Source organism: Sciurus vulgaris (genome assembly GCF_902686455.1).
Source record: "Sciurus vulgaris genome assembly, chromosome: 1".
NCBI lineage: Eukaryota > Metazoa > Chordata > Mammalia > Rodentia > Sciuridae > Sciurus > Sciurus vulgaris.
The window spans coordinates 30692238-30716150 of NC_136461.1; the positions used below are offsets into that span (position 1 = coordinate 30692238).

Consider the following 23913-nt stretch of genomic DNA (forward strand, 5'->3'; position numbering starts at 1 on the left):
CAGTGAGATCCTGTCTCAAAATAAAAAATAAAAAGAACTGGGGATGTGGCTCAGGGGTTAAGTGCCCCTGGAGTCAATCCCTGTACCAAAAAAGAAAAAGAAGGAATTTTAAAATAAATTAGGCATTATAGATTTTAGTCTAAAAATAAAATCAATTGCCATAAAGCAAAGGAGAGCAACTGTCATTAGAAGTATTTATTCAGAGATCAGATAAAGCACTCAGTGACCTCTACAGCATTTTCTACTTCTGAGGTTCAAGGATTCCATGTTCACATCCAGCTTTCCCTGTAGGGTGAATTGAGTGAGTACAGAACTAGAGTTGTGGATCTAAGAAAATTCTTGGACCAGCAAAGGACCTGGAGACACAAACACAGTCCTTGTGCAAGCTGAAGGTGTCAAAAAGCACTCCTCTCTCAACCATGTTGCCCACATTTCCTCAGGCCTTTTCATCCAGCAAATCCTGTTAAATCCCAGGTGATAATTAGGGTGATGAATACTGAGAATGGTAAACACAAGACTATTCCTCAACTCATGAAACATTTAATCTAGTGAGGATGACAAAATGCAGGTAAATTAAAAAATTAACTCTTGTAAATATTACAAAGGAAAGGAACAGGGTATCTAGGCAGACAATAATGGGGGGGGGGTCTCTTACATAAGGAGACTGTGGGAGGTCTCCCTGACAAACCTGATGTTTAAGCTGGTCTGTAGAAGAGTACAGCCATCTGGGAAGTACACATGTGCCAGACAATGTGCTTCAATAACCATAAATGCATGATTACTGAAAACTTTGACAGCTCCATGAGGAAACCTATGTGGTGATGAGGGTCACCCTGAGAGACTTCATGGTTCTTATTTGGCTTTACTTTGGCGAGTCTTGGGATTTGGGCAGACGAACCACTTTAACACTAACTCTGGAGATCAGGATGGCAACTAGAAAGAAAGGCACAAGAAACTCATTGTCCTGGGACAAGTGAACCATCTCCCCTAGCAGAGAGGAACCTGGGAAATCTCAAAACAGCAGACCCACAGGTTAAAGCTAGGTGGACTTCAGTTATAGCTAAAACTAATAGTTACTGCTAAATCAAACAGTTGGTGGGGCCAGCACTATCAATTTTTAGGGGACCTGAAGGAGTCTCTCTCACTTCGTCTCCATAGGCCTTGTACTTGATTCAGCATATGTGGTCCTAAAGAAGGGATTCTGTTCTAACACTTACTTCCCAGAAATCCTCCCCTGTCTTCTCCTTTCAATCCAGTGCTTGCTCATCATGAGTGGCTGCATCAGAATACCTCTGCTCCATTCTCTTAATCACGTCCACATCCACACATCTCTCCCTTTCTTAGCTCTTCGAGCACAGGGGTTGAGTCTGTTTCATCTCTATCTCCCCAGAGTCAAGTATAAAATCTAGCACAGAATGAGTATTTAATAAATGTTTGATAACCTAAACAAAAACAGTTGGCCTGGATCCTTCAAAATGTTAAGGTCATATCGTGGAAGATAAAGACTAAAGGACTACTCTAGATAAAGAAAACTAAAGAGAGACAGCATAATGAAATGCAGTGGACACTTCATTGTATCCTGGATTAAGAAAAAAATAGCTATAAAGAACAACATGGGGAATTATAGATTGCATATTAGCAGTATTTTTTATTTTAAATTTCTTGTATATTTTTAATGTTAAATTCTTATTTTAAAGAGATAGACAAAGGTATTTAAAGATAAACTTTCTCATCTGCAGTTTATTCTCAAATAATTCAGTAAATAAACACACAAACATACATATATATGCATATACACACAGAGAGATACATTTATAGGAAGAGAAAAAAATAAATATTGCAAAGTTAAGTGGCAAATCTAGTTGAAGGCCACATGGTTCCTTGTACTATTTTTACAAGTTTTCTGTAGGTTTGACAGTTTTCAAAATAAAACAGAAAGTAATCGTCTTAATTTAGGCAAGGAAACAATCTGAGATGAAGTCTACCTGAGCTCTTGGTGGCTATTTGCCATATTAGAAGTGCACGACCAGTTAGACCAAGATTATAGGGGTAGGGTACTGTGAAAACAAGCCAGAGGGAAGGGAGAGAGCTTCAGTACGCACCCAGACAACAGGGGTAGTACCTACAGATGTCAAACTAGTAGAAGTGTGTGCTCAGGCACGTGGGTAGGAGTAATAAATATCAAATCCAAAGGGCAAAGCAAAAGACAACTCTTGTATGATTGAGCTTTTCAGCAGAGTTTTGGATAAATAATCAGAACACAGGAACTGATAAAAAGGATCAGGGGCAGAGCAAAGGGCCAGTAAGGCAGGCAAGCAGTCAAAATAACTTATGAGGTACAGAGGAGTTAGGAATCCAGGCAAGGCCCTGGCTTGTCTGAGCACAGTTAAAAGACTAATTCAGGGAAGCAAACAGAAACCATGGTAGGAGTAATCTGCTGAGCACATACTACAAGGAAACTGAGCTTAGAAAGTAAAGAAGGGCACAGAGTTGGCTCAGATCTGTCTGAAAGTGGGGGCAGGGAAAAGTGGCAGAAAATGGGGAAAGTGATACCCTATTCATTGTCTTTCCTAGCTGGTAGAATAGGAAGTCTGGCTGAAGCTTGCTCTTCTTATCTAGTTGTTGAATCAGAGAAAAGTAAACTGGAACAGAATTCCCAGGAAAGGTCATATTCCAATCCCAAACCACATTCATGACCTCAGGCCCATGATGTATACAATCCCAACCAGTCTCTGAATGCTGCTGCTGGTATGCTTTTTTTCTAGTTTACAGTATTCCACTTAGGAATTCCAAGGTCCTATTTTTTTAAGAAATATTTTTTTTCTTTAAATGAACAGCTACACTTGAGGACATGCTACCCCCTCTTACGTTTCTTTGCTTTTAGAATCAGGGAGGCCCAACTTTCATTACAGAAATGCAGTTCAGAGTTCCTCAATGCCAATAGGTGCAGATATTTAAAAACTTGCCTTTGTCTCTACAACTGTCTTCACCATGTCTTGTGCAACATTCTAACTACAGGTAAGAATACCTTTTTTTTTGTTCTTAAAGACTCTGATGCTGAAAGAAAGCAATCCTGAGAGGTTGGGTGAGGAGTTCACTCTGAAGAAAAGAGCCAGACAGGAGGCACAGACATGGCTGCAGGGACCAGATGGTCTGACCCCAGGAGTATTTATTATTTCGCTATCTTTTGTCCCACCTGCAAGTCATATAAATCATGCTCATTTGGGAGCAGGGGAGAAGGGGACTGGGTAAATGGTTACTTCTCTGAGACATTCTCCAGAAGTACCATTTAAGTCAGAAGTGGTCCATTAAGACTATACTGTAAGAAAGAAAAGAGAAGCTGGCATAGGAACAAGCCTTGAGGGGCACTTTCAGACTTGTGCTTTCTTTCCCAAGGGCAGACAGCAAAACCCCACACTGACCACACCTCTTCTCTGCTCCTCTGCTCAGAACATGGTCCACAGGTCTCTTTTAAAGGGCCTTTCCTCCCTCTCAACAGTGACCTACCTTGCTATGTTAGGCTGAGCTTTCCTTCACCCACTCTGTTCTGCGTCCTGTACTCCAGATTTGGGATGTGAGTTCCATTCACTCTTCAACCTCTCTTGGAAGTGCTTAGTCACTGACCCAGCCACGTGGCATCCGCTTTCCCATTGTGAGTCTGGTATGTTGAACTAAAAAAGTTATTTTCCGGCCTAGTTGGAAATAGCAGGAACTTGAATTGACTTGCTAGACTGGCAGTGCTAGTAGAGTTAGGGCCATGTGCCAAAGGAAAGAATGGATGACCAATCACCAGGGAGCAAGTTTCTCAATCTCCAGCCTGAGACTAAACCTTCCTGCTGGCAAGGGAGAGCTATGTTAGACCTTTGCTGCCAGCGTCACACTGGGAGGTATACTGTGACTTCACAGTGGTTCCACACGCTGTTTGGAGCTCCAAAGGGGATTCATAAGCCAGCTTTTTCTAGGGATAAGGGTCCGGAGGAAAGAAGAGTAATTGAGAAATATAGAAGACAAAATCCCAAAGAGCATAAAGAAGTCAGGAAACCAAAAAGTCCCAGATGTGGTGCAGATGCAGACAGAAAATCAGATGCCAGGCTAGCAGGTCTAAGGGCTGGCCCTTGAAGGCACTGCTGCCAGTCTTGCCCCCCTCTCAGCCCAGGTCCCATCCCAGCTCCTACCTGGTAGGTACCTGTCGTGGCTGTGGCTGTACTCTGTGGCAGTGAGTGATAAGTGAGTCTGCACAAAGGGCTGGTTGCCAAACAGATTGTCACTATGAAGGTTGTGGCAGAGCTTCTCCAGGAAGCGGAGGACGTAAGTGATGCTGTTGACTGCTGGGAGGTTGAGGGTGTGCTGTTCCCGGTCAAACACGGCTGTGGAGTTAAGTAAACAGAACTATGCACGTCAGCTGAGCAGCACAGTGCAGCACGGTGCAGGGCAGGGGTTGCCCAGTCGGCTGCTTGTCTTGGGCTTAGCTGGTTACACAAAGGCAATCAGTGCTTAGGCTGCCTCTCTTCCTCCCCTTCCCTCCCTCCCTCAAGGGCTTTGATTTTTGCTTCCAACTCCAAAGGACATGCAATAATGGGGAGTGGCCAGGCCAGGTCTGTTGTACCCCCAGGGCTCTGGAATGATTTCACTCAACCTGTGAAAACAACTGTGAACATAGTTCTATCACTTGATTGGGTCTCTTCCAGGAAATCTGTTCATTTAAGGAGCTGTTTTCACAAGAACAGAGAAGCTAAGCAGAAGAGAAGAATACAGCCATTGCCAGCAATGGTTTAGGCACACAATTTCCAATCTATATAAAAACACCAGAATTTTGGCAACATTTGAAACTGTTTTACGGTTGGTTTTATTATACTCCCTATTTCTATTAAAAAATATCAGCATAAATTTTGAAAAGCAAAAGGCCTGAGTATATATAGCTCTGGGCAGTGAGGAAATGGAGACTTGGGGAGATAAGTCACTCTTAGGAACCAGTTTGGGGTAGAGGAGGAACCCTCATCTGGGGTGGAGATGAGAACAGCTAAGGAGGAGGTAAAGAAAGTCAGTCTCTTCAGGCTGCTGCACAGAAGCAAATGAGAGGCTAGAATGGACATGGGCTTAATTCCTCAGCAGTTCCCAACCTTTATAATGCTTTCCTCCCGGTCTGCCCCCATCCTCCATGAAGCCAATTACTCCCTTAGTCTGGGTTCCCACACTATATTATAAAACTTGTCATAGTTAGATGTTTAGGATTCTTTCTTTCCCCCTGTGCAGGCCTGAGTGTCTTCTATTATTCCCTTTTCCCAGCCAGTGTCTGGCAATAACTTCTTATATATGGTGAGGGTTCAGCTAATGTTTGCTAAAAGAATAGGTGATTTATGGGGTTTTCCATGTCAGCTGGGTTTCCTGAAGCTGGTTATGGCAACTCATTAGGGAGGAAGAGCAGGGGATTATGGAATGACATTACATTACAGTTAAGACTTTAGGTCAAGTCTTCATAGGTTTAATAAGTAAAGAATATGAAAAAGATCCCACTATTAAGTACAACTACAATACACTAATAAAAACATTTAATCCCTGTACCCCCCCCACCCCAAACAATAGAATTTGGGGCTTAGGAAAATTGAAACAGAAGCAGGTATATGAGAAAAAGTGAATACTCTCAGTGGGAGCAAAAAACACTGCTGTTGAATCCTATTATCAGTAGAAAAGAAAGTGAATGCCACTTCTCCCTTTGTCTTAAGATTCAGCTCCCCTGTATGTGCTTGGCTTAGGAACAGAAAACAAAGAAGTCAGAGAAATGAGAGAAGAGTCAGGAGTCCCCTAAAGTCAGTATGGAGGCTATGGCAGTCTGCAGAAACTCCTGTTGCCACAACCAAGTCCCTTGTATTCCTCTTTCTGGAATGCCTTTAAAGCCACACACTCATATATTTTCTGTATGGGAGAGTAAGCCAGGAGATAGGAGAGGATCTTTTCAGAGACTCAGGCAGAGTCAGCTTGGGTATTCTTGGAGGAGGTATGCATAAGGTTCAGAGGAATGGGACACTTTCACATTTCTCCAAAGCCTATGGGTGTGAAGTAGGAACCAGGATACCTTATCAGAAATCAGCCAGTTAAGCAGGCCTGCTCTCTGGCTATGAGGTCACACCAGCCCAGGGGTGCTTACCTGAGATGACCTCACCACCGTGGCCCTGTTTGAGGAAGCTGAAGACGGTTTTCTGGTGATAAGCACAGTCGATGCACGCCTGGACAGCCTGCTGCAATACCACAGAGGCACGGGCTGGCCCAAAATGGTCAGGGAGTTGTTGGATCTTCTTTTTATCTAAGTGGGGGCCTGTGCTGCCGTTTTTGTTCAAGTAGATACAAACTACAGGAGACAAAAAAATCCAAGAACCTTGTAGAGTGTCTGGCATAGAGAATTCAAGAGGACAGTGTTCTCTTCCATTTATTATGCCCTGAGCTTTGATCCCCACTGGGAGTCCCAACAGCTATACTATTGAAACACTGCAGGGGATAGAAGGTGTGGGTCAAGTTACCAGCAGACCAAACCGCATGACCAAGGGCTCTTGGAATACAGCCTGCTGGGAGAATACACCAGACCAAAAGCTAAGGCACAGAATTTGTACTTTGTCTTCTGTGTCACGAAAAGAAAATCTCAACAATTTCCCAGATGAATTAATTTTCATTTTCTATACTTGGTTGTCTTGTATATTCTTTGCATCTCTCACCTTGTATATATGTAAGAAGCTGTGGGGTCATGGCAATAATAGCAAGAGAGTGCTCATTTGTGTGTATATTTGGCATTGGACTTAAGATCATTATACAACTGGTCACTTGCCTTGCTTTCTGTTCTGGACCTTATAGTTTTTGTTATCTTCTACATTAATACTCAGGCCCACAGAGAGTAATACAAATAGGAAAATAAAAAAAATACAGAAAAATAATATGAAAAGGGCTTACAGATCCCATCTATATATTCCTTCTCTCAGCAGTTCTCTTGTCAAGAAAACTGGGCACTCTACTGATTGCTGCTCTCCATGTGGCACTGATGGGAAGGGGTTGGGGGGCAAAGGAGATGGAAGCCATCCTAAATGCAGTTGTTTCCTTGGGCCCCATGTCAGCTTGGTCAGTAATGACATTCTCTCTTATGATGTCCTTCCAGGCTTCCACTGAGTAGTGGGTACTGTTCTTACTGGCACTGAGCAGGTAAGAGGGCAAAAGTCTCCTTTGCTATTAAAGGCAAAAAAGATCAGGGTACTAGTTATATGGGCTGTTGGATAAATTGCCATCCTCTTTTGGGTCTCAGGTTCTCTGTCTGTAAAGATGAGGGGGTTGAACTAGATGCTCTCTGTGGAATCCCCATCTTTATAGTTCCAAGGAGAAGCAATATGAAGAGAAGAAAATAGAAAATAGGAAGGTAGGCTGGATGAGAAAGGTAATGGGAAAAAAAAAAGAAAAAAATCATAAATGAGAGAAATTGAACCTGTATATTTAACTCTATCCTCTCCTAACTCTCTGAGATAGATAATGAGAGGAGACAACAATAACATTTTGGAAGCTGGAAAGCTTTTTGGAAAAGTAGCAACTAGAGCCAGAGGTTGTGGTATGCCTGGGATTCCAGCAACTTGGGAAGCTGAGGTAGTAGGGACACATGTACCAAAGGATTTAAGAGCTGTCTGGGCCACATAGCAGGATACCATCTCAAAACAAACCCAAAAACAAGAAAGAAGAAAAGTAGTAGCTGACTCAGTATACCCAAGAAAGATCAATCCCCTCAAGCAAGAATGGGTAATGAGACCACAAAGCTGTTTTATCCCCTAATTCATGAAAGTCCTAAGTATTGGCAAAATGATGCCTCTGAAGAAAGATACAGAGGTATATTTAATATCAGTTGAGGTCTGTTAAGAAAAGTGAGGATTTCTATGTCTGGTAATGTGATTCTTCTACTAAAACCACCTAAAGATGTAGGAACTGAAAGGTAAGAAGAGTACTAAAAGTAAGTGACCACAAATGGCTAAGAAAATAAACTAATAAGAATGCCCATAGCAGTTTATTTATAATAACTTCAAATTAGAACCTAGTACTTATCAACAAGAGAACAGGTATACAAACTATGGTACATTCATTTAATAGGATATCACCCCACAATAAAAAAAAAAAAAAAAAGAGAACCACTGACAGGTGCAACAATATGGGTCGTTCTCGAAAATATTTTTTTGAGTGAAAGCAACCAGATACAAAAGTACACATAGCATGTTTCATTCATACTTGGTTCAAGAACAGGAAAATCAATCTATGGTAGTGGAAATCAGAATCTACATGGAGCAGAGACTGACTGGGAAGAGGCCTGAGGGGACTTTTGCGGTGGCAGAAATATCTTACATCTTGATCAGGGTTACAGTTACAGGGGTGTTGACATTATTAAAATTCATCCAAGTGTACACTTAAGATTTGTACATTTCACAAATGCAAACTTTACCTCAATTAAAACACAGGAAGGAAAAAATATAACCAGGTTGATGTTATGGGTTAGATATGCAGTGTCCTCAAAAAAGCTCATGTGTGAGACAATACAAGAATGATCAGAGGCAAAATGATTAGATTTTGAGGGCCTTAACCTAACTGGTCAATCAGTCCACTGACAAGGATTAACTGGGTGAGTAGGTGGTAACTGTAGGGAGATAGGGTGTGGGCTGTAGGAGGTGGGTCACTGAGGGTGTGTTTTGGGGATGTATATTTTGTCCTTGGTGAGTGGAGTTCTCTCCTACTTCCGGTTGTCATGTCCTGAGCTGCTTTCCTCTGCCATGCCCTTCCACCAGGATGTACTGCCTCACCCTGAACATCTATAGTTAGAAACCTCTGAAACTCTGAGGCAAAATAAACTTTCTCATCTAATTGTTCCTGTCAGTCTTTTGGTCACAGCAACAAAAAAGCTGACTAAAACAGAAATGGTCTTGTGAAGTGGGATAGCTGCTGTGACTGACTAGGTGATTATGTGGTTCAAAAGCATCTGTAGCTGCAAATTGTTGCAGTTGGGAGAATTTTGAAAAGTTTAGAGATGCAAGCTGGAAAGCTTTAGAACATCATAAGTGAAGCTTAATGGGCAATTTTTATGGGCACTCAGAACCAGAATGCTGTTAGGACTGTGGACAGTAAAGACTGGGCTCATGAAGTTTCAGAGGAGGAGGAGGACTCTATTGGAAATTGAACAAGAGACCATTCATGTAATATTCTGGCAAATAAGTTGTCTACATTTTGCCCATGTCCTGAGACTTTTTGTGAGGCTGAATTAAAGGTCATGTACTAATTAATCGGGTGGAAGAAATTCCAAGGCAGTCCAGTGTTCAGGTGGTGGTATGGATATTGGTTTTAACCAAGTTTACTGTGATAATCAGGAGTAGAAAGCAAAGATGAAAGATTTGAAAAACTTGCAGTGTGGCCAGAGAAGTAAAATTAGGACTAAGCAAAGTATGATTGTTAAAGCAATTGCACTAAAGAAGCACTAAATACTTTACCCAAAGACAATAGGAAAGATGGCTTGAAGGCATCTCAGGAATTGGCAAGACCACACCCATCTTGGGCTCAAGAGTGTTTAAGTAAAAATTCCTTTGAGAAAATACCATGGGGGCACCCTGCTTACACAGTGTGGCCTGGGAAGTTGTTTTACTGTGCTCAGCTGCCCAGGCATTCAGAGGCTGCTGCTGTCATGATTCCCAAAGGCTTGGTTACCACTAAAATGGTGGCAGACTTTGGCACTGAACATGTGGTGCTGGTTCTTAGGAATGCAGGATACTAGAGTTAGGAGATCATGGAGGCTTCCACTGAGATTTCAAAGGAAGGCCTTGGAGGCCAGGCAAAGTGTAGCAGAGTCAGAGTCCCTGTGGGCTGCCCCTGACAGGGTGATGGATGAATATGTGAGAAGGAAGTCAAAGCTGTGGTAGAGACCCCCGAGATTAAGAGATGCCAGTAGTGTGGGATCCATGCTGAGGAAAGCTGCAGAAATCCAGCAGAAACAAGCCAAGAGGGAGGCCAGGTGAACTGCAATCAGCAAGGCTATAGGGGCATGAGCTATAAAAGTTCTTTGAACATCAGGACGCCATGTGTCCCAGATGCTGGACATGGAGCTACAGGACTTGTTTACCCTGATGGATTTTGGTCTTACTTTGGCTCATCCATTATTTTTCCCTTGTGGAATGGAAATGTTTATTCTGTGCCATGTTGTATTGGATATATGCAACTTGTTTCTGATCTTTACAAGGGAAAACATCCATGAGTTTGGTTTGAGTCTCAGATGAGATTTTGGCTTTTGGGTAATGCTGTAACTGTTAAGACTATCCGAGCTCCTGAAAATGGACCAAGTGTATTTTTCATCATGAGATGGATATGAGATTTTGGGGGCCAGGGGCAGAATGTTAGGGGTTGGATATGTGGCTCACGTGTGAGACAATACAAGAATGCCCAGAGGCAAAATGATCAGGTTATGAAAGCCTTAACCTAATCAGTAAATCAGTCCACTGACATGAATTAACTAAGTGGTAACTGTAGGGAAGTAGGGTGGGCTGGAAAAAGTAGGTCACTGGGAGTATGCCTTTGGGGTTTGTATTTTGTCCTTGGTGAGTGGAGCTCTCCCTGCTGTTGTCATGTCCTGAGCTGTTTCTTCTGCCATGCCCTTCTTCCATGATCTTCTGGCTCATCTTGGGCCCAGAGCTATGGAGTCAGTCATTTATGGACAGAGACCTTGGAAACTGTGAGCCAAAATAAACTTTTTATCCTCTTATTGTTATGGTCAGGTCTTTTGGTCACAGTAACAAAAAAAGCTGACTAAATACCTGGTGATGATTTAAAAAATAATTTTCTATATGGATTAAATGGTGAAATATAAAAGGCAAAACCATACAAACGTTAGAAGACTGTTAGTTTTAACACACAGCCCCCAAATTCTTTGACATTCCTCCTATTGATCTCTTTCATACTTGGCCAACAGACTACAGTGGAAATGACACTGTGCCAGTTTCTGGGCCCAAGCAAAGTACTCTGTAGAGAAAAAGCAACAGCCAAAACCAATGCATCACCATGTAAAGAAAGTGTGTCCTTCTGTCCCCTCGAGCCACTCCAGCTAACTCTGTGTACAACAGAGACAAGCATCTCCACCCAACCTACCCTTATTGCTGTTTTTTTTTTAATAGCTATAGAGGGACACAGTAACTTTATTTACTTTTATGTGGTGCTAAGGATCGAACCCAGGGCCTCACACATGCTAGGCAAGCACTCTACCACTAATCCACAATCCCAGCCCCCTAAATGGCTATTTTAAGTCATGAAGTTTTATGGTGGTTTGTTAAAGAGCAAATTATTATCAGAACAGATTGATACAAGCTGTAAGATGCTGCAGTAACAAAGGCCTAACACACATGGCAATGACTTTGGAACTGGGCAGCAAAAAAGGGCACAGAGTGCCACAGAAGAGTATTAATGAAAACTGAAAGAGCATTGAAGGGAGTTTTAACACAAGCCTAAAGATTCTCCAAGAGGCTGTCAGTGAGAGTTAAAAGGACAGTGAGGAAAATTTTATTCAAAGATGGAGGACAGGGGATGTTTGCTAAGAAGTGAGTGCAAATTTGACATTATTGCCTACCATGATATGAAAATGGAAAATGTACTTGATGAGCTCAAAAAAATAGCTAAAATTTCCAAGCTAAGTAATGAAAGTGCTATCAGACTTCTCATTGCTTATGCGAAAATGTGAGACGAAAGATGAACTTCAAAAATTTATATACACGCACATACAAACAGAATTGCTTCTTATTTCCGGACTCTCCAGAGGGCAAACAACTTTACTTTTGACCCTTAAGAAAGGGTCAAAGATAAACTCCACAATGACAGAATAAAATTCTTTATTAAGATGTCAGAAAGATATAAGCATATGCTTCATAGACTCTTTCAGACCAAAGGCTGTAAGAATGTTAAGGTCAAGACTTGTAGATTCTTTCCCTTAAATAGGATTTTTAGGAATTTTAAGGGTAGTTTCACAGCTGTAGCTGCACAGGAGGCCCAAAGCAGAAAAAGAAGTCCTCAGACATCTGTGGCTGTGGCTTTTATCTCATAAAATGAACCTGGACAGCAGTTAAAAAAAAAAAAAATCCTCAAATTTCTAAGAGAACCCATCTGGTAGAAGTATCACCAGCATGGCCAGAAGGTTGAGAGATGGTACAAAATAGAAAGGATTTTTTGGGCCCCTAGCCTTTTATAGGCAAGAAGGCTTTGCTCATGGCAATGGAAGGATTATTCAGAGGACAAAACAAAGAGCAAGGGAAAACAACTTCTAAGAGGTAATACTGGACCTGATTAGGGGGTGGTTACATGTGCCCAGCTGTATTTCAGAATTTCTACAGATCAGTAACTGCTACGTGCCTTTGTTTTCTATCTCTTTAGAATGAGGAAAAGTTATCTTATGCTTGCTTCCCCCACTGTATGTTGGGTATGTGATTAATAGCAGATGACCTGTTTCTTTAGTTCACAGGTATTCAATGGAGAGAAACTGCACTCAAGGAGGTGCACCGAGAAACTTCACTCAAGAGGCCTTGTGTGCACCTACACCTGATTTAGATGATGAGCTCCTGGACCTTGAGCCTGATACTGTAAAGGGATGAGGCTTTTGATGAGAAATCTTGTGAGGAAAAGAATGAATTTTTCAAGTAGGAAAAGTGTAGGTAATTTATGCTCAAAGAGTTAAATGATATTGTTTAAAGTATGATCCATAATTCTTTGATCCTACTCCCACTGAGAGGGGGGTCCATTCCTCTCCTCTTGAATCTGGGCTCTGTAACAAAAAGAAGGTCAACATAGACAACAGAAACACATGTGGTAGGTATTAATCCAATTATATCAATGATCACTTTAAATATCAATGGGCTAAATATACCAATTAAAAGAGAGATTCTCACACTGGATAAAAAAGACCTACACATTATTTGTCTATAAGAAAAGCACTTTAAGTATACACACATAAATTAAAAATAAATGAGTGGAGAAAGATAATACCATATAACACTATTCAAAATAAAGTAGGAGTAGCTATATTCATTTCAGACAGAATAGATTTCAGAGGAAGAAAAATTATCAGGGAAAGAGGGGCATGACATAATGATAAACAGATTAATTCTATAAGAAGTATTGATCCTTGATGTGTATGCATCCAACAACAGAATGTCAAAATATGTGAGGCAAAACCTGATAGGACTTCAAGGAGAAACAGATAAATCCACTATTACAGTTGGAGACTTCAACACCCCTCTATCAGAAGTGGACACATCCAGCAGGCAGCAAATCAGTAAGCACATAACTGAACTCAATAGTAGCATCAATCAACTACTTCATCCAACAAAAGCAGAATACAAATTCTCCTCATTTGGAACTTTATCAGGACAGATCACGTTTTGGGCCATAAAACATACCTAGAAAAATGTAAAAGACTAGAAATCATACAATGTCCTCTCTCAGGCCATAATGGAATTAAATTAGAAAGCAGTAACAGAAGATGGGTGGAAAAATCCCCAAATACATGAGGATTAAACAACATAGTTATAAACAAAAGGGTCAAAGAAATATGAGAAACTAAAAAATTATTTGAATTAAATGAAAATGAGAATATAACATCAATATTTGTGAGCTAAAGTAGAAGCAGTGCTTAGAGGGAAATGTATAGTAATGAACACATATTTAGAGAAAAAAAAAGATCTAAAAATCAGTAATAAAGCTTCCACCCTAGGAAACTTGAAACAGAAGAGTAAATTAAATTCAAAGTAGGCAGAAGATGATAGAAAATAATAAATTTTAGAGCAGGAATCAGTGAAACTGAAATAGGAAATCAGTGGAAAAAAATGAGTGAACCCAAAAGTTGCTTCTTTGAAAAGATAGATAAAATTGATAAGACCCTAGACAGGGTAAGAAAAAAAAGAGAGATGACACAAATTACTAATATTAGAAGTGATCAGGGTGGTGTAGAGAGACATCACTACGGATCACATAATCATTAAAAAAAATAATAAAAGAATACTATGAACAAAATTCTATGCTCAAAAATTTGATAATCTAAATGAAATGGATCAATTCCTTAGAAGGCAAAACTCAATACAAAATGAAACTATAAAGCTGGGTGCAAATAACATGTGCCTATAGTCTTAGCTTGAGCCCAGGAGTTCAGGGCTAGCCGGAGTAATATATTGAGACCCTATCTCTTAAAGGAAAAAAAAAAAAAAAAAAAAAAAAAGAGAAAGAAGGATGAAGGAGAAAAATACAATCTAAACAAGCATATATTTATTAAATAAACAAGCATATATCTGAATCAATGATTAACAATATCCCCAAACAGAAAATACCAGGCCCAGTTAGGTTTACTGATGAATTCTACCAAACATCTAAGGAAAAAATTATACCAATTAACCACAATTTCTTTTAGAAGTTGGAAGCAGAGGGAATACTTTCTAACTCATTCTGTGAGGTCAGTGTTACTTTAATACCAAAATCAGATGATATAACAAAATTACAGACCAGTACCTCTTATGAACATGGAGTGAAAATCCTCAACAAAATATTAGCAAATCTAATCCAATATTGCATAAAAAGAATTATACATCATGACCAAGGATTTATCCCAAGTATGCAAGGTTGACTCATCCTTCAAAAGTCAATGTAATCTATTATATCATTAAACTAAATAAGAAAAATCACATGACCATATAAATGATCAAGCTTTTGACAATATCCAGTACCCACAATAATAATACCCATAATAAAAAATTCCCAAATAACTGGGAATAAAGGGGACTTCTTCCCCTTGATAAATAACATATATAAAAATGCCATAGAATTAACATCATATTTAATGGTAAGAAACTAGAAGCTTTTCCACTAAGGAACAAGGCAAGGATGTACCCTCTCACCACTCCTTTTCCATACTACACTGGAAGTCCTAGCTAATGCAGGAAGACAAGAAAAATAAATAAAAGGTATACATATTGGGATGGAAAAAAATACCTCTTTGCTGGTGATATGATTGTTTGTGAAGAGAATCTGAAAGAACTGCCAAATACCTTCTGGAACTAATAAACAATTATAACAAATTCACAGAATATAAGATCAATATATAAAGGATTAATCACTCTCCTTTAAACAAGTAACCAAAAAATAGAATTTGAAATTAAAAACATAATACTAAGCTAGCCACATATAATGCCTATAATCTCAGGGACTCAGGAAGCTGAGGCAGGAGGACACAAGTTCAAGGACAGCCTCAGCAAATTGGTAGGACCCTATCTCAAAAAATTAAAAAAAAAAAGGTCTGGTAATGTCACTTAGTGGTAAAGAACTCCTGGGTTCAATACTCAGTACCATAATCAGTCAATCAACAGTCAAAAAATACAATACCATTTACAGATGGCATCAGAAGCAAGAGGAGGAAGAAGAGAATGAGGAGGAGGAGCAGAAGGAAGAGAAGGAAAGGAAGGAGAAGAGGAAGAGCAAAATACTTAGGTATAAACCTAATAAAATATATATAAGATTAATATGAGGAAAACTACAAAACTGATAAAAGAAGTCAAAGAACTAAATAAATGGAGAGTTATTTCTTGTTCATGGACAGGGAACTTCATTTAGAGATTCAACACAATCCCAAATCAAAATCCCAGAAAGTTATTTTGTGGATGTTAACAAACTAAATCTAAGCTGTACATGGAGAGATGAAAGACTCATAATAACCAATACAGTACTGAAGGAGAAGAATAAAGTTGGTGGACTGACACTGCCTGACCGCAACACTTTCTACAAAGCTACCATTACCAAGATGATATGATATTGGCAAAAATACAACAAAAAGATCAATGAAACGGAATAAAGAGCCCAGAAATAAACACATGCACAGATATAATTGACTTATCTTTGACAAAGGAGCAAAGGCAATACAATGAAGAAAAGGTAGTTGTTATGGTTTGGATATGATGTGACTTCCAAAAGTTCATGTGTGAGACAATGCAAGAAGGCTCAGAGAAGATATGATTGGGTTATGAGAGCCTTAACCCGATCAGTGAATTAATCACCTAATGTGATTGAGTGGTAACTGAAAGTAGGTGGGGTGTGGTTAGAGGAGGTGGGGCAGTGGAGGGTGTGGCTTTGGGGTATATATTTGTGTTTGGCAAGTGGAGATTTCTCTCTCTCTCTCTCTCTTTCTGCTCTCTGATTATCATGTGAGCTGCTGCCCTCACATGGCACATTCCTCTGTCATGATGTTTAGCCTCACCTTGAGCCCTAAGGAATGGTGCCTGCTGTCAATGGATTGAGATCTCTGAAACTATGAGCCCCCAAAGAAGCTTTTCATCCTCTGCAGTTGTTCTGGTCAGGTCTTTAAGTCACAGCAGTGAAAAAGCTGACTAAGACAGAAATTGGTACTGAGAAGTGGGGTCATTGCTGTGAGTAACCTGACCATGAGGTTCAAAAGTTTTTGGAGCTTCTTGCAATTTGTGGGAGACATTTTGAGAGGTTTAGCGGTGCAAGCTGGATATGCTTTAGATTGTTGTAAGTGAAGGTTAATGACCAATTCTGGTGGGAGCTCAGAAGACCAAAATGCCAATAGGACCATGGACAGTGAAGACAGGGCTCAAGAAGGTTCAGAGGAGGAGAACTCTATTGGAATTTAATAGAGGTCATTTGTGTTAGGTTCTGGCTAAGAAGTTGTCTGCATCAGGTCAGTGTCCTGAGACCTTCTATGACGCTAATTTTAAAAGCAATGGATTTCTTAATCTGGTGGAAGAAATTTATAGGCAGCATAGCATTCAGGTAGTGGCATGGATATTGCTGGTGGCTTTTAGCCTAATTTATTGTGGTAATCAGAAGAAAGCAGAGCAGAAAGATTTGAAAAACTTGGACTTGAAAGGTGGGAATAAAACTGGGGCTAAGGAAGTTGCAGTTGTTAAAGAAATTACTGCCACTAAAGAAATGCTAAAGACTTGGCCTAGAGACAGTAAAAGAGATGACTTGAGGGCATCTCAGGAATTGGCAAGATCATATCCATCTTAGACTCAAAAATTCTCATGAAAAAAGACCAGTGGGGCACCCTTCTTGTACAAGGGGTGTTAGGAAGTTTTTTCAGGGTTGGGGATGTAGCTCAGTTGGTAGAGTGCTTGCCTAGCATGCACAAGGCCCTGGGTTCAATCCCTAGCACCACCAAAAAAAAAAAAAAAAAGGAGAGAGAGGAAGTTTTTTCGACATGCTTAGCCATCTAGGCACTCAGAGATTGCTGCAGCCAGGGTCCCTAGAGGCTTGGTTAGTGCTTGAGATAGTGGCAGACCTTGGTGTCAACCATGTGGTGCTGGTTTTGCAGAAATGCAGGATTCTGGAGTTAGGGGGTCATGGAGGCTTCAACCAAGATTTCAAAGGAAGGCCTGTGAGGCCAGGCAAAGTGCAGCAGGGTTGGAGTTCTTCTGGTGGGTAGCTCCTGAGAGGACTAAGTATGGAAATGTGAGGAGGATGCTGAAGCTGTAGTGGAGATGCCTGCAATTAATAAATGCCAGTAATGTGGGATATTGTTCTAGGAAAGCTGTAGGAACCAACAAGACCACAGGGGCAGAGCTACACAAGCCCTTTGAACAGAATATCACCATGCCATATGCTCCAGATGCTGGACGTAGAGCTACAGGACTTATTTGGCCAACTGGATTTCAATCTTGCTTTGGTCCCATCCCTTCTTTCTATGTCCCTATTCTTCTGAATGGAAATGTTTGCTCTGTACCATTATATATTGGATACTTGTAAACTGCTTTTAATTTTATAGGAGCTCATAATGCAAGATGACCTCAAGCCTCAGAGAAGACTTTGGATTTGAACTTTGAGAAATCTCATAACTGTTGAGACTATGGGGACCTCTGGGAATGGACTAAATGTATTTTATACTGTTAGATGACAACTAAAAAAGGTATTTGAAAGAAGAGGGGCTGGGGCTGTAGCTCAGTGGCAGAATGCTTGCCTAGCATGTGTGAGGCACTGGGTTAGGTCCTTAGCACCACATAAAAATGAACAAATAAAATAGAGGCATTCTGTCCATCTACAATTACAAAAACAAAAAACAAAAAACAAAACAAACAAACAAACAAACAAAAAAAAAACAAAGAAGAATAAGAAGGAAATGTCTTCCAGCCTGGAAGAAAACATTTTTCAAAGACATTTGATGAATAATTATCTAAAATATACAAAGAACTCTCAAAATCCAAAAACAAATTAAGAATTGTTAAAATAATTGCAAAGTGAACTGAAGACATTAATAGAATTAACAGATACCTCACCAAAGAAGATATACAGATGGTAGATAATTCAACATCATGTCATTAGGAAAATTCAAATTAAAACAACAGTGAGATTTTACTACACACTTATTAGAATGGCCAAAGTCCAGAACATAAACAGTATCAAATGCTGATGAGAATGGTGAGTAATAGGAACTTTACTGTTGGAGGAAAGGTGAAATTTACTGCTACAATGGAAGACAGTTTGGAAGCTTCTTACAAAACTAAACACATTCTTACTAATTTAGCAATTGCTGTCCTTGGCATTTACTCAAAAGAGTTGAAAGTTTATATGTACAAACACACACACACACACACACACACACACACACACACAACCTGCACATGGATATTTATAGCGGCTATACTCATAATTGCCAAAATTTAAAAGCAACCAAGATGTCCTTCAGTAGTTGAATGGCTATATAAACTGTGGTACATTCAGACAATGGAATGTTATTCAATGATAAAAAAAAAAAGAGCAATCAAGTTCATGAAAAGACATGAAAGAAATTTAAATACACATTACTAAACAAAAAAGTAAATCTGAAAAGGCTATATATGGTATAATTCCAACTAAATGATACTTTAGAAGAGGCAAAACTGTGGAGACAGAAAAGAGATCATTGGTTGTCAGGAATTAGGGAAGAGGAATGGATGAGCAGGAAGAACAGAAAGAATTTTTAGGGCAGTGAAACTCTTTTGTATGATAATATAAATAGTTGATACATGTAAATCATACATTTCGAGAAATGTCTAGAATGTAAAACATCAAGAGAGAACCCTAAGGTGAACCATGGACTTTGGGTGATAATAATGTGTCACTTAAGTGAATCATCTGTAACAAATGAAGCATTCCAGTGGGGGTTGCTGACCATGAAGGAGGCTCTGCACGTGTGGGGTCAGGGAAGCACACAGGAAATTTCTGTACCTTCCATTCAATTTCGCTGTGAACTTAAAACTGCCCTAAAAAATAAAGTCTATTAAAAAATTCAGAGAACAAAAAAGAACTCTTGACAGCACATACAAATTTCTGAATGTGAAGGAGTAAAAGCATTTCTTAAATGGATATGACTAAATTCCTTAAATGTATGTAAAATCCTACAATGCAGGGCATTTTGCAGGACTGTTATTTCCACTAAACACATTTTGGAAAATTTCACTAGAGTAGTAAATAATTATAATTTAAAAATTAAGATGGCAGAAATGAGAAACTCAGTACAAAGCTTAGAAGATAGAGTTGAGGAAAACTTGTAGAACGGTGAACAAAAATACAAAGAATAGGGGTAAGAATAAAGAGGGATGTGAGAATTAGAGTACTAGTTTAAGAGGTCCAACATCTGCACAGCAGGTATGCTAGAAGATGTACACAAAGAAAAAGGAGGAGGAGAAAATCATTGATGAAAGAATTTAAGGAAAGTTCACCAAATGAGTGTGTAGGATGACAGATGAAAATGCCTCTAAGGTGAAATCTCAGAATCCTGGGGTGGAGGGTGCGGGGAAAGAGGCTGCAGAGACAACAAAGCTTCATAGAAAGCTAAGGGTGGTAATCTAAGAAGGATTTACGTGAGGGAAAAGACATGGGGAAGAATGAACTGGAAATCTAACTGATGAGAGAGGTGAAGAGAATCTAAAGGACCTGAGAAGGCCCAGGAAAGATTTCTTCTAGTGTTTGACATGGATAGAACACATGCTGTGCTTGAGCAGAGAGATGTATATATACAATAGGAAAAGGATTTAAGGTTCAACTAATAATAAATACACAAAAATAAACATATAAAAAAATCAATAACATTTTCCCTGAAAACCAAACATGCAACATAGGAAAAGGTAATCAGAGTGAACTACATGGCTCAACTAAGAAAAGCATTTAACTAGTTATAAATAATTAAAAAAAAAAAACCCTTAATTTTGATCTAATCAGATTTATAATATCATAGAATTGGGTTAGGGAAGTATGTGAGGGTACTGAATAAGGGGCAAGGAAATTAAGAGTTAAGTCCTTATCTTCTAAAGTGGGTTGTCAGTAAAAAATTGCCTAAAGCTAAAAAAATTTAGCAATATAAACATGCTATTTAGATATATGGTAATAACTAAAAGAATCAGTTCAATTCAAAGTGATTGCCTCTGGGAAGAAGTAATTGACAGGAGGCTGAGTCAGGTGTCTGTTTTGTTTTTTTTTTAGATCTTTCCTTCCTCTAAACTACAAGTATATATAACATTGATAAAAATAAAAAAAATTTTCAAAAGTGTTAAACAGTTAAGAAAAATGAAAGGTAGGTAATAAAGGATACACTATGGTACATAGCATTAAATCTATGATAGCTTTTATATTACCATTAAGGGACAGTGAAGATAGCCTGGACTAATCCTATGCACAGATGTGTGAACTGAGGCTGAGACAGGGAAGTGATATCCATCACACAGAGTGAGCCAAGGGCTAATCGAGAGATTATGACACAGTAATCAGTAATGGCTGCTATAGCCTGACATGAACAAAACAAAGAGACACATGGTAAATTCTCATGAAAGAAATTTAAATGTGTAAATTTCCCTGGGCCTTGAGATTCAGGCCAAGGGAGGGATGCCAACCCAGTGAATGCAAGAAATGGTATGCATAAAGAAGCTCCTGCTGTGGCACCTTGACACTTAGTGGTATCTAAAATGAGGTAGGTAAACCAAGTATGGCTAAACCAAGTACGGTATACAGGTATCTAAGAGGCATGTCAGGAAGTTGGAAAATGTAATCAATATTTTTACCAGAGTTCTTATTTGTCCTTACTTCCTCATCCATGGAGTTTAGGGGCAAAGGCTACACTATTCATTAATCTAATGACAGTTTTAAACTAAGAAAACTCAGTTAACTGGCTGGATCTAGAAGATGACATTTAGAGAAATCACATGATAAGGTATTGACCAGAGGTGGACACACATGTTATTGGCAGGCTCTGTCATCTTCTATAGGTTATTTGGAGAGGAAACTGTGATTGGCCTTTCTTTTACAGGATTTGGGCAACTCAACTCTTTCTAAGAGAAAGACCACTCTAAATTCCATGGCTTCCATGGGGATCTTTTAATTGCTTAAATATCTCTAAAGAAGATGAAGTGTTTGTTGAGCAAGGTTACAAACACACACATACACACCACCTCTCTTTATTTGCACATAAAAATGAGCTCTATTGTTTACAGTCAGCTCTTTGGGAAACTGTGTATCTATTTTAAAGATATAGTTTTTTAGAGTTCCCTCCATAGATAGTTTATAAAATGGGAGCAAATATGTATAACTCCTAATTTATGAATTGGGAACAGATATATATAACCCAGGTTGATTGCCCATCATATTCAGCCATTAGATTTTGCTTTGAATTAAGCATGCATTGGCTGGCCTCCAAAATCAAGTTCACTCTCATTATACTATGGCTGACCACCATTAATAACTGTTTAAAAACAATCAAAGAATTTCATATAAATTTGAGTGGAAGCAGTATTACTAGAATGCTACAAGGAGTCTGGAAGATGGAAGGGATCACTAAAAAGTAGAAGCTCCCAGGTGGGCAGGTTAGTATTATTCTAAACTAGGCCAGGGAGCTCTCAGTGCTTTCCATCATCCCCCCAATGGGCCCCAGTTCTCCAACCTTGAGTTTGTAGAACACTCACCTAAGGTTCTTTGATAATTCTGAGAATATGAAGTTTCTCTGAGGCCATTTCAAATGCCAAAGATAAAACACTTAAAAAAAATATTCTACCTAGGTTTACAAACAGAGAGGGGGCTAGCTATTGGTGCAAGATAAGGGGAAGTGCAGACTCTGGGGCCAAATGCTTGTTACAGCTAGTTCCGTCCTCTGTTCTTACCTGTGGGGGCCTGCATGGCTGAGCTGGGGATGGTAGCAGCATCTTGGGGAACAGTGCTGGTATCCGGTTCAGGGGTGCTGGTTGTTGGTGAGGTGGGTGGTGGGCTCAGCAAAGTCCGAGGTTTCCTCTGTCAAAATGGATGGGGAAAAGTTTGCTACCCATGATAGGTAACTTGTCTTCTCTTTTTCTACTCCAGGCACTTAGTTTACCCACAATACAAAAATATACTTGTAGCTGGAACTGCATTTCTTTGTTTTCCACTCAGCATCTAGCCCAAAGCTGTACATATAATAAATGCTTAATAAACATTTTCTGAATCTATATACAAGATTTTGGTGTTCTGCAGAGCTGGATTTTAATGCACTTTTATACTAGATTCAATACTATCATATGAAATTCCAGATGCTTTATAAATTGGGCAGTTACAGAGAAAAGAAAAAAGGCATGCTATGGTTTAAGTCTACACTGACATTACTTGGTACTTTCTCTTTTTAAAAATGGAAATGCCACTTCTAATTCTACAAACTCCTTTGCTGTCCTACCTGTCCTTGCACATCCTACTCTAGCAATTCCTAATTATACTACTTCTCTAAAAACCCTGAAGTTGTACCTGTTCCACACCTCCAATATTTAGCTGCCCCTTCTTCGTGAAATGGTCTTCATTCTTTTATTTACCTTTACATTTCTGTTTATCAAGGAAGTTTTCCTAGTTTCCCTCTAACTACTAGGTCTTTTATGTATTGTTACATTTGTCAATAGACTGACATTGACATAAATGACATTGTCATTGTCGTTATGTTTACATACTGGAGCTGCTTGAGGGTCTGATTTTGAATATCATTCCTAGCATGGTACTTGCCATAAAGCAAATGTGTTTTTTTACTTTTTAAAAAAAATTAAAAAATGTCTATTTGTTCTTTTTAGTTAAATATGACAGTAGACTCTATTTTGGTATATTTATACAAGCATGGAATATATCTTATCTTAATTAGGATCCCAGTCTTATGGATGCACATGTTGAGATTCATTAATGAGTATTCATATGTGCACACAGGAAATTATGTCAGATTCCACAGAACAGAGCACCAATAAAGGGAGAGTTATAAAGAGGATTTGAGAGAAATATATTATCTTCTCTATTCTGTTCAGGGAAATCTTTGGGGGATAAAGATGTCAGGAGATTCTAAGAAATAGTTTTCTAAAAGACTTCCTGAATGTAAAGTAAATACGAACATTACCAAGATCCAGAAATCTCCTTTTACTAAATGCTCCGTTTAGGTTCTACTGCTGTGAATTTTATAAACCTGTCTGCCCACTAACAGTACACTGTCTGAAGAGAGTATGCTGATGGCAGTAGGCATGCATACAGTGGCCTTGCCTGGAAAAGCCATCATGCAAACCCTTAATAAAAATGGACATCTGCTTATATTTTCCAATATCATTAAAAGTGAAAATCCAAATAACTAATGAATCAGGAATGAAGGAAAATACTAGTTCAAATTAAATGAGTTGGTAGTTGAATTTTATAGGGTCCCTGAAGGAGCAAGTTAGGTGCCTGGATATTATAGAAGCAAGCAGAAAGATGATCACTACTTGAGATAGGTGCATTTCCATGTATTTTATCTATTCACACATTATATCATCTCTATTGTGTAGGTGAGAAAACTGGGGCCCAGAGCCTTACATAAGAAGACTTCCCAGAGTCACAGAGGTAGCCACAAATGGAGGTGACATCTGAACCTAAGTCTGA

The 23913-nt window shown here is 39.3% G+C and overlaps 1 protein-coding gene across 22 annotated transcripts in view; it reads right to left on the reverse strand.

Moving 5' to 3' along the window:
* Window positions 1–23913, reverse strand: part of SCMH1 (Scm polycomb group protein homolog 1) — a 348969-nt gene that overhangs the window by 12370 nt on the left and 312686 nt on the right. For 19 of the 22 annotated variants that reach the window (XM_079113208.1, XM_079113218.1, XM_079113217.1 and 16 more), the window contains 3 exons: window positions 22164–22290; window positions 6146–6346; window positions 4176–4367 (listed from right to left, as the gene is read on the reverse strand). In XM_079113208.1, coding sequence (XP_078969334.1) covers window positions 4176–4367; window positions 6146–6346; window positions 22164–22290 — 520 coding nt within the window. Of the gene's footprint in view, window positions 1–3507; window positions 3659–4175; window positions 4368–6145; window positions 6347–22163; window positions 22291–23913 lie in introns of all 22 variants that reach the window. The other 3 variants (XM_079113210.1, XM_079113211.1, XM_079113207.1) reach the window with 3 other exon arrangements.